This window comes from Pleurodeles waltl, chromosome 3_1 (assembly GCF_031143425.1).
Source record: "Pleurodeles waltl isolate 20211129_DDA chromosome 3_1, aPleWal1.hap1.20221129, whole genome shotgun sequence".
Lineage (NCBI taxonomy): Eukaryota > Metazoa > Chordata > Amphibia > Caudata > Salamandridae > Pleurodeles > Pleurodeles waltl.
Genome location: NC_090440.1, coordinates 618,709,463 through 618,721,059, shown reverse-complemented (window position 1 = coordinate 618,721,059; position 11,597 = coordinate 618,709,463). Strand labels below are relative to the sequence as shown.

Here is an 11,597-nt window from a genome sequence, read left to right as displayed (position 1 = left end):
TAGCCCTACATTTCAGAGTATTACGTAATGCAAAATCGGTTGCACAAGACTGGGCTTGTTAGGGTTTTGCTGCAGCGACAGAAAGGAACTGTTGTGACTATCCACCAGCTGTGGATTCATGCTGAATGAAAGTCTTCCAAATTTTAACATGTGACTGACTCTGCCCCAGCCCTCCTTCCAGTTTAGAGGTGAAAGCCTCTTGAAAGTTTTCTTCACATAAAAGGCAGCCTCTGGAAAGTTATCTTTACATAAAGCATAAACCTTTATATTTAGTAATAAACATTTTGCAAAAGAACAGCAGAGCGGGCAAGAGGTGCAGCCTCCTAGGAGTTAATGGCGGCTCCTAGTGTACGAGGGTTGTAGGGTATAGTAGCCAGCCGCTGACTACCCTACGGGTACATACATACGACGATGTCCCTGGAAGCCCGAGCCATTCAAGAGGAAGGGAAGGTCAGCGATGAGTCAGTCACGTGTCAGTCGTGCATGAACGACTCCACTCAGCCCTATTATCCTGTCAACGTCACGTGCTGTAGGACCAGCCAAGAAACAAGCTAATTTTGTGTGTCACTCCTTTAACCTAATAAGTAACCTTATATGTTGAACCCCTTGCTGGCCCCCTGTCTGTTTTTGAATGGATCATGGTGATCCTATTAAGTGAATGCTACACTGAAAAGTGTTGGAGAGGGATACAGGCAGCGGGCCGAGCATGGCACACCATTAAGCCTGTCATTCTTTTTTGTGCATTCCTGTCAAGTTTTCAAGGTCCACCCGTGATGTGTTTCCCCAGTCCAGGTTTTTTCTTTGAATTCTGGGACTCGTAGTCTTGTTTATTCTATTACAAAACAGGTCACAAGTCCCAGATTTCAAAGAAAAAAGCTAGACTGGGGCAGCACATCACGCATGGACTTTGGAACCTTGGCAGCTACGTTTGTGCTCCAGAGAATTGAGAGGAGGGCACTCTGCGCAAAGGACTCCCAAGTTAGAGCACAGATCTAGTGCGGAGTGGACAGTGCCAGCCGGCAGTGAAGGTGTTATAGCCTTCGTAAAGTGCCTGGATTGAAAACGCGAATTACTACGACCAGCCGAGTCTGAGTGTCACATAAGTGTGCATTCTGCGCTAGATGCTGTAGCAGCCCCCGGGCAGGCCATGCCTTGCATTACTTCCCGGTTCTGCTCGCTGCCAAATCTAGCTGACAATTGTGCCACATGTGATGTATGGGTTCTTTCATGGTAGGACCATCTCATGTGCCTTGGGACAGGTTTGTGGGCACCACTGTCAGTTTGTGTCCTCGAAGTTACTCTAAGTTCAAGTCGCCCAAACGAGTTCTGGTGCTCCGGCTAGGATAGTCAGCGATAAGCGCTTGCCAAAAGCTTTGGCCGCTTGCAACAGGTACACAGAAGGAAGCGGTGAATCAGGGTAAGCCTATGAGAGGCCTGCCACCACCCTGTCCCGCAGAGCACAACAAAAAGCACATTCACCTCACGGTTAGACAAACATTCCACACCCAAGGCTTATTCATGTCAGAACTTCAGTCGCACAGTGGAGGGAAACCGGAGGGTTAGAGAGGCGATGATGCATTAGTGTGTGGACCTGAATGGTCACAGAAAGGGGGCTTTGTCACTCTTGTCTCGACTGAAGCAGTCAAATGGTTGTCAGTTACATGGGGAAATAATACATTTGGAGCATATTCTCTCTAGTTCTGGGAAGCTGGTGTGAAGTAACTATCAAATCTTTTGAGCAAGGTTTTTAGAACTGAAACTATAAGTGAACAGGTTGCTAGAACCGGGTCTTTTGTTCTGCTGCATATGGTAGCAGGCCTGTATTCCCCCTCATGCATCTACTTTCATTCTAGGAGCCTTACCCACCACATCTCATTTCTGCAGAGAGGCCTTGTTCTTCTCTAAGCCGCGGATATCACTGCCCATCAAACCCAGGCTCTACGAAAGTGTCAATCTCAAGCAGCACTGGGCAATAAATGGAGCAGTTGCTCACAGCAAGGACATACTGCCTGCTCATGCTTTGAGCTGCAGCACTGCTGCATTCTGGTCTCTGCCGCCTTCAACATTGTTGATTATTATGAGGATGTCCATACTGCAACCACCACTTGGCTTCACATGTTCTAAAGGCATTAAATGCAGTACGCAGTCCAGGCCAAATGTTTAAGTTGCTAACTCTTATTCTTTGAGAATCATCCTTCCTTTTTAAGCACAAAATCAATTTTTTCCATAATGTTACCCCACCCCTAAAATGTTTTCCTGTTGTGGGAAGAATAAGAGACTTCCCACACCACTTCCCTTTTGACAGAGGCATATATCACCAGAGCCCACAAATCAGGAAAGAGCCTGGCCCAGCCCAAACCAGCAATGGAGTATCCTGAAGCTGCCTGCAAAGCATGTGTGCTGTACCTACCGCTCCACTAGTTGGCTCTATGGCAGTTATGTTCCCTTTCTAAAATGGCTGTCCATAGTTGATCTTCCTTTTGCAGGCATGCTGCAGGGTTGGCATGCTCGAGTCCCAGGTGACCCCACAAGTCTGCTTTCTTCCTCAGACCATGACTTGCAGAGAGTTTCAGGCAGCGAAGAGAAGGAATGATTTAAGAAAGAACAGGGCATATGGAGAGCATTCAACATCTTCATTCTTTGCAAGGCCACAATACCCATAACTGTAGTTTTCTATTGCAATGAACTGAAAAAGACTTAGCGCAGGTCCTGTGTTCCCTTCTGCTTGCACACATTATGCATATACTACAAGGCCTGCAGAGACAGCCAGCACTTTAGCAGGTATCACTTTTCATTGCGTCCAAGAATTATAAAGGTTTCCCTGATGTACGCTGGGGTTTTGCAGAACTCCAACCATCTTGTTCTCCAGCTGAAACGACACAGGCCTGCAATCTCTGTATAAAATATATATAAAAATAATACTTCCATGCAATGCTAAAACCTATCTCCTTGTGCCGTGTCTTCCAAGGAAGGAACAGATCCTTCCAGATAAACAAGTTTTTAAGATGTACAGACACTTTGATGGCAATAGATGGGGGAGTTAAGGATCGCAGTGTCTTTCCCATGCTTTCTTCAATCTGGAAAGGTTGATGTTTCTTCTTCATTTTGTGTGTGTTTTTGCTTTTTTTCTTGCCATAACTCTGTTTGTGTGCATCTCTTCCAAATGTCCTTAGAATTCAGATTCGACTTTCTCCTGGCGTCGCTTCATGATCTCCTGGAGCTCTGATTCTCCTTGGCTTCTCTGAAAGAAAAGGAAACAGGCAGTATTACTTTTGAGCACTGAAAGGTCTGAGATCAAACTCTGGACTTCACCATCATCCTAAGTGTGGACAGACCAGGTAGGTCTTAAGGCGTGTTGACTGTCCTTTGCTGAGTACGACCTTCTCAATCATGTGGACTATCCAGTAGAGATTCGTAGAAATGCTTTATCTCATCTCCTACTCCTATCTAGCAGTGTGAGGGGATGCATACAGAGTTATTAACTATGGTAGGCTAGTCTGGTTCCCTAAATATGAGCAGCACAGATTTATTGCTCTTAATAAAATCATACTCCACCCAGCTGGAATCTATCAGGTGCAATAAGTATCACCCAAGTACAAGTTTTTAGGGAATAACATGCAGATTTTGGTGCTTACTTCACCAAAATGCGCATGTTCAATTAAATAATGGCCATTTTTACCCAATAAACATTGGAAGGTCAGATCTGCTGATATGTCCAAAACTCTTAATTGGGGTATGTGCGGTACACATATATCGCAATTAACCTGGCTGCCGGGCGGTACACATATATTGCAATTAACCCGGTTGCTCCTAATGAGGGCCTTGGTCGGTTCCTCAACTCCTACAACCCTGCTCTCGTCACCAGCATACTATTCCCAAACTCAACACTAAATTGTGTTATTGTTTCCTGATGATGTTATCTCCTTTAGCTGGTGAATGTCTTTCCTTTTCCAATTGCCTAAGATTCTCTTTGATGTTTTGTCTCACTCTAAATTAGGGTTTTTTGTGGGTACGGTAAACCCAGATCCCAAATTTATGCAGAATTGTAGCAGAGCTTTTACATTATACATTCAAGAATGACACTGAAGAAGGACATTTCTGACCGTGCCACACATTATGCAGCTGAGATGAAAGATCAGATCTTCTCAGTATGCTCATCAGAGATTCTTAGCAACTTGTTGACCATCTACCACCACTGTCTGCTTATCTAGTTATATGCGACTTAGACATGTGCAGCTATGAACAAGGATTAGCCTATCATTCACAGACTGTGGCACTCTGGGTAACAGAATCTCCCTTAAACTTCCCGGTTTGTACCGCTATAAGACACAGGGTAGTTCACACCTCGTAAGACAGCACAACACAGTTTAATGGGTCTGAATTATACAGTCTACATCTCAATGCTACTTCATAGAATACTTTCCTTATAAATCCATCATTATTAAAACAAAGAAGATTTTCTTCAAACTAATGCTTTTTTAGAAACACTTTCGCAAATGTAAAATGTTAATATTAGAATGATGTTTAGAATTGTACTTCTGAAATGGATTTCTTTATACATCACCTCTATGGGAAAATCAATTTCTATGCAAACAATGTCATATTAGATTTTTAATTTACACAGGAACATCAATAAATTGATTTATCATAGATAACCAAGAATTATTATGTACGGATTAACTATTTTGCCACTACCACTGCCTCCCATTTACAACAGGTCTGATCGCATTACCTCTAGCTGGGATTTCTGCACCGTAATCTGGCTGTAGACACGGGATCCCTCTTCACCACACACTTTCTTTAGCTCGTCCTTGTTCAGGGAAAAAATCTGGGCCCCGGTCAGAATCCCGAGTTGGTTTACAATACTGTGGCAAATGCAGAAGGAAAAACCAAGACAAGGTGAGAACTAGTGTTAGACATTCTCTTGGCACAGTGGCAAGGGTGTAGTTAATGGTCTAGCCACAGAAGATGGTTGAAATAAAACATGGTCACCGCAGAAACCTGCTGCGCTTGGCTAATCATGTAAAGAAGTGCTAATTCTCACAAATTGTAAAACAAAATACGTAGAGTTAATTAACTTTGATAAATGGTGTACCTCAAGAGATCAATATATACATTATTAACAAACTGATAAATCATCGGAAAAACATTAAATCAGTGATGGTTTATGTTTTACATTTTAAGGAAGTGACAAAAGCCATGCAATCAACTCTGCATTCGAGTTTTCTTGTAGAGTAGGAATCTACTCTGGTCCTCAAAATGGCATTGCGGTCGTCCACTATGTCTGGAATTAGTACACAAAAATAATGAAAAGGACAACTGACATCAATAATACAGCTAAAGAGGAAAAGTGGGTAAATGTTAACATCCTCTGTTACATAGCGTGCAATAGTGGAATTTAACTGTTTCTAGACACTTCCTGTTTTTGCAACTAATAGGAATTTAACAGAAGGGCATAAGGAGATTTGCCAAGGATGACGTGATTTGATCAAGTAATAGTACTTATATTAGAACTTCAACCACAAGTCAGAAATCTTACCACTAGATCGCATCACTTCTCATGCTAACAGAAGAAAGGGATTGGTATCTTAAGCTTTTACATTTACAGTAACTAAATAAAAGCGCTGTCATCTAATTCACAAACATTTTCAAAGTAATTGTGACCCGTATGCTATAATTTGGCAGACTCACGTTTTGCTGAACCCCTTCGCCTCGAGCCAGGCTTTCACCTCGTCGGCACTGGAATCAAAGGTGAGCGGCACGTAGACCTGCTGCACCTTCCCCACCTTGAAGTTCCGCTGGGGTGGCTGTTTGTTCGCTATCTTCTTTACTAGCTCGTCGTTCACCTCATCCATGCTGTGGATCAGTTCTGGAGATAAAGCACCAGGTTAGAGAGGCCAGAAACCAGGAAGGTGGAGAGAACAGGAAATATCACAAGGACCTGATGTTCAAGGTGGAGCTCCTCTGAATCCCCAACACCATGGGATGCTTCCACACATGAGACACAACTTGACTCTATTTGGTGATGACAGAGAAAAGGAATTTGTAGATCTTTAGCAGTTTGTGTGGAGATGTGTCCGCAGCTGTGCAGATGAACCAAATCCTCTGACTGAAACTCGTTGTGTATTCCCTTTGCATGAAATGATACACAATAGCATGAACATTGCCATATGTCCACAGGTGTTTTGCCAAAGGAAGTTTATTCAGCATTGAGAAAGTGAAGATAATTTTGTGTTGCACACATTCATCAAGACATTCTTTTACTGTCCTGATGAAACACGTAACTTTTCATTTTTTTAAACTTAATTCTTAAGCTTTATTTTCAAAACGTAGCTACATTTGCAGCCAAAGATTACGCACCTTGTTTCTGTTATGTGCTATTAAAGCTCTATTCCACTGGCCAGTTTCATATCACTTGCTTACGGGGCACACATTAAAGGTCTTCATTGGAACAAATATGTGCATAATTAGAGTGAGTGCAGAGATGTCACTTCTACAGTATAATGTAATTAGACTTTTCAGCACTCGCACCATTAGAAGCAACTTCCTCGTCTTACTCTAGAGTCTAACATGAGAAGTCTATTTTGGATTGATAGTAATGCGCTTTCCTGCTAAATATGCAGAGTTTAAACATAACACATTAGTTTAACTTTATTCCACCCATTCACTGGTGTTTATTAAATCTTCCCAATTTGGGCCACCCAGAATGCAGATCTATGGATCTCACCATGTGACTAAAATACCTATAGACGAACAACAAAGTTCTGATACTTCTGCTCCTGACAAGCTTCCAACTATTGGGTAAGATTTTGTGTTAAGGCACATCATTGTAAAACAATGTATGCGGTGATAATGGCTCTGTTATTGGTGTGCCTCTTAGGCATAGGGAGCGGTCATATGAACTCTCATACAATGATAACATGACTGTAAGGCTCAGCAGGCCAAACAAACAAGCGTTTAGAGGCACCAACAAGTGAGCACTTCACTCTACCTTTCTTTAACGATTCTACCCAATTATCAATGCAGTCTAGTTGTGTGAAAGCACCTGTGGTAGCTGGAAGGTTCCTGTCTAGCTTCTCCTAGAGTTTAATCCTACCATATCAGTACAGAATGTTGTTGTTGGTTTGATGTGTAACAAAAAGGGAAAAGACATAGACGAAAGACCAGTTATAATCATCTGCTGCTCTATCTGTTGTGCTTCCATTAAAGGATTGTTTCACATGGGAAACAACCTTCTGATTAATTTTGAGTCATCCTGCCACTGCATATCTGCTTCACCAAATTTTTATTAGACCTTGAGGATTGGAATAATATTGCTTTTATCACTCCAACTGGCACCTACCAAATTTGCAGAATGCCTTTTGACTTGGTACCTGCAGTCTCTGAATTCGAAGGAATCGTCCAGACGAGCCACAAAGCTGCGGGAATACCGTTTTAGAATTGAATATATAATCCTGGAGGTCCAAATATGCAGGCTGATTGTCTGTCAAGACTCCCTATCAGTAATGACATGTATAAGGATTCTGATGAAATTGAAGACTGTGTTATTGTTAGTTGTGTTGTTGGTGCAGTGCTGTGCAGAAGTATGGATGAATGGTAAATGAACCTGACTCAAGACTGTGTTCTTCAAAGTATACTGGAACTAATGTTTAAAAGTTGGCATAAAAAAAGATTCTAAATCCTGGATTACAATCTTATTAAAAAATAGGTTATGGATTGCCTGAGGAGGATGGTTTACTGTTTCGACCTATATCACTGAGATAGAAAATCATTTAAAAAACTGCCCATTATGAATATCTAGGCTGTACTCTTACAAAAAAGGATCATAGAAAAATGGTGGTAGCTACAAATGGATAATGAATTTGAGGAATGTGTCAGTGAGTGTGTGTTTTGAGTGACGTTTGTCTACATTTTTGTCTGCTGAGCAGCCGGTCTTGGCCCCTGATCAGGCATGAGAAAAAGTAGGTGTGGATTTTTAAGCCTTTTTATGTCATGCCTACAGTGCAGGCACATGTTGATGATGGAGGACCATTTTCCTAAGTAGGTTGAGGTTTCTTGCATGAACCCATCTCGGATTCTCTTTTGTGGTTGTTATGGGATGTTTTCAGCAAAAAAGGAAATCTCTGAAATACTTCTTACAGACAATGGAGTCCAATTTACCTTTCAGATCATGTGTAATTTCCTGACAGGTGTGAAACATTTGAAGCCCCCTTTGTATCAACCACAGAGAAATGGTATGGTCACATGGTTCAATCGCATGTTGGTCACTTGCACTCAGAGTACATACCATTGTAAGAAGGATTGCTGTGATACTATTAGAGGTAGTGTGTGCATATTGTTCACGCCTTCATATGTCTACTAGAAAAACTCAATTTGAGTTAATTGAGGGTAAAAAAAGTGGGACACGGAACATCAACATAGTTGGATGTAGAGCGTGTGCATCAAGGACAGTGTACCTATAGCCGACAAATGGGCTTCTGCAAATCTGACCTGAAGAAAAAGAATCAATCCAAAGCTGTGTGTTATCTACAGAGTAGACAGTGTATTTTGCTACTGGAGATTCGGTCAAAAAGCCTTTCTTTTGCTACAACAGGGTTGTCAAAGTTATGTGATACATTTCGAGTCATAGAAGTAAGGCAGAATGCTGTGAGGGTGGAAGAAAGTAGCGTATGCCATCCTTTCGGAAATAGGTTGATGATTATCAAATAAAAAAGTCTTTAAAATGTGTCTAATTAATCTTTACGTTGTAGTCTTAGACCAAGAAAAAGCCGTTGCAGATTTTGTGACTACATTCATTCTGTATTTTCTTTATATCTCCCGATGTACAACTGTATTTCTCTTTAATATTTTGCCATCATCAGTTCATTTTATTTTTGACCTTATCTGGTATTCCCGTATTGTTTTGGTTTCTTTATTGGAAAGTTTGTTAAGGGGCAAAATGTGTGGTGGCTGGAAGATTGTAGGCTGGCCTCTCCCATCATGGAATCTTACCCTGTCACTCCAGAATGATGGTGTGGGTCTGACGTGTAAGAGAGAAGAAGACAAGCATGGAAGAGACAGGTTATACTGGCCTGACGCTCTACCCGCTGTGCCTCCATCTAAGGATTATTTCACATGGGAATCAGCTTCCTAATTCATTTGGAGACATCCTGCCATCGGATACTACAGGGCCTATTTTGAAAAAAAGAGCTATATGGTGTTCTGGATTCCACAAATGGAATGGCACCATGTGAAATATGTATCCAAGCGGCAGGGGTAAGTTTGGGAGACAAATATATGCGTATACATAGGTCAGGTAATTATGACCCTGAAAAAGAAACGTTTCACGTGGGAAGAGGGTCTGCCTTTAATTTGTCTGCACGCACAACTGGCCCCAAGCTGTTGCCTCTCCACTGTTTGCATTCTCTTCTACAGGCCAACTTGCTGCCATGTCTCAACAAGCAAGCATCTTCGTTTGAGGGTTTGAAAGGTGGCCTGGGATTGCCTGGAGGCAGGCAAAGAGAATTCACAGACCGAGGTAGACAGGCACTCTGAATTGGCAAAGTAACCAGCCTGGCCAGACACATGTGGACGTTTCCATCTCTAGGCTGCCAATAATAGACTATCTCATACATCATTTGCAACATGAGCCACCTGACTTGGTGGCTGGGAGGGAGACTGGAGCACAACTGTGACGGACGCAGGGTTTGGTTCCACAGAACCTTTAAATTGTTGGTGGAAGATTAGTGCCAGCACACGCCCTAGAATTACAACTTACGATCTTTGGCATCCTGAGAAGCTAGCCGTCCTGTCAATTCACCTCCCCACTTCTCTCCGCCATAACTGTGAGTGGGTCCAGGTCCTCGGGGGCTCAGGTCACCTTTGTATTTTGGCTGGACCTAGGAAACAAGAAGGCAACTGAGATCTATTCCACAGGCACATGCAATGACACAGATACAAACACACACGTGCACACACACACACACAATGTTGCTTAGGTGCTATGGAAATCCAGTTTTGTGTGGTCAGTCAAGAGCCTCCACACTGCCCAGATGGTCATAAAGCACACAGATGGCAAGCTTGCTCGGCCACTAAGTGCTTGCTACTGATATTTGGTGGCCTATAGGTCACATATGTAACCCCAAAGCTACAGTTAGGGACCTACATGCCGATGTCACCAGTTGTAAATGTTAGGATTCATTATTATGCCCTTAGGAAAAGTAAGAGAAAATACTGGCTTCAAGGCATGTTAGCCAGAAGAAACCACTCTTCTCTCCAAAACGAATAGGCTTGTAAAGCACCACTTGCATGAAACACAAGGCTTCTGGAACAATGAAGGTCCTCTGGAAAGATGAGAACAAGTGGAGTGGTTCAGCTTAAATTCCAAATTACAAGTTTTAGGGAAAATTCACATATCAATGTAAGAAACACATGCCAACTGGTAAGCCTGGTGGTGGGTGGATTTGAGATTGTTGGGCGCCTTAAAGACATGAACCACTGAATTATGATACTGTGTTCTCTATTTGGCAGGACTTTCTCAAAAGCAAGATTTCGACCAAATGTCAAGTGGTGGTACGTCTCCTTAATCTGTGATCCCAATGCTAGAATAATAGTATAAGGCACACAATGGGTTTACAAAGAGAACTCTGCTCTAGGACAAGAATCTGGTGTGTCAGCTGTTTTCCATTAGAGGCAAGTAATGTTTAATGCTTTAAGTTGCCCTCACATTTGATCTTGTACTGAGTGCTGCTAAATATGTAACTACCTGACTGTAGAGTGGGTCCGGCTGGTTGAAAACATCCTCTGCTTTCACCACATCCAGGATATTAAAAGGAACATAGCCATCCTGCCCGCTCCGTGACCGCAGCTTCCACCACTGCATATTATCCTCCAGGACCTGCAAAGCAATAGTCAGCAAAAGCCAAAAAAGTTCAGTCTCTCAGTTAGATGTGACATCTTCTCTCACTGATGGTCCTCCATTACACTCCGCGACTATGCTGACTTCTCCAAAGATGTATGCATGAGAATAAGATAAGAAAAAAATCACCAAGCAGTTGTTTGCTCAAATGACATTGGGTTAAAATACAGGGCACATTATATGGAGTCAGCATTAAGGTGAAAGCCTAGATCCCAGTAGGCAGGGAAAATCTTGTTTCGACCTGTATTTAAGTCAAGTTCTTCGGTAACAAGAAATCACTTGGACGACATATGTCTTACTGCACTTGGACTGGATAAATGTGATAGGGCTTATCAACTCTGTCCCTAGTTCGCTTGAAATTTACAATTTGACCTCTCACGTAGCCTTGTGAAGGTTGAGACTGGCACTGGCAACTCTAGCGAGCATAGCACATGGGCATTCGCTGTGACACTATATGTGGAAAGGAGGTGCATGGAGTGAGAAGAGTTGGTGGTAACATGAGTAGAGCATATAGCCCTGAGAGTAGGCAAAAGCAAAGAGGGATCACATGTTTATGGTAGAAGGCTAGAGGAAGGCCTCCATCTGTGCAACCGAACAGCACACAAGTAGCTTGCAAGATATATGCCACAAGAGGAAGCTTGCAGGGAGAAGCCAAATGAGAAAGATGAGATCATGTGACAGGAAAGAAAAATAGGAAACT

At 42.5% G+C, this 11,597-nt stretch overlaps 1 protein-coding gene across 3 annotated transcripts in view; it reads right to left on the bottom strand.

Annotated features, from left to right (window-relative positions):
- Positions 1–3,031: 3,031 nt before the first annotated feature.
- EPS8L2 (EPS8 signaling adaptor L2) overlaps positions 3,032–11,597 on the bottom strand; it is a 323,428-nt gene continuing 314,862 nt past the window's right edge. For all 3 annotated transcript variants that reach the window (XM_069223096.1, XM_069223097.1, XM_069223098.1), the window contains 5 exons: positions 10,745–10,876; positions 9,758–9,878; positions 5,692–5,869; positions 4,733–4,865; positions 3,032–3,241 (listed from right to left, as the gene is read on the bottom strand). In XM_069223096.1, coding sequence (XP_069079197.1) covers positions 3,170–3,241; positions 4,733–4,865; positions 5,692–5,869; positions 9,758–9,878; positions 10,745–10,876 — 636 coding nt within the window. In that variant the 3' untranslated portion in view covers positions 3,032–3,169. The remainder of the gene's footprint in view (positions 3,242–4,732; positions 4,866–5,691; positions 5,870–9,757; positions 9,879–10,744; positions 10,877–11,597) is intronic.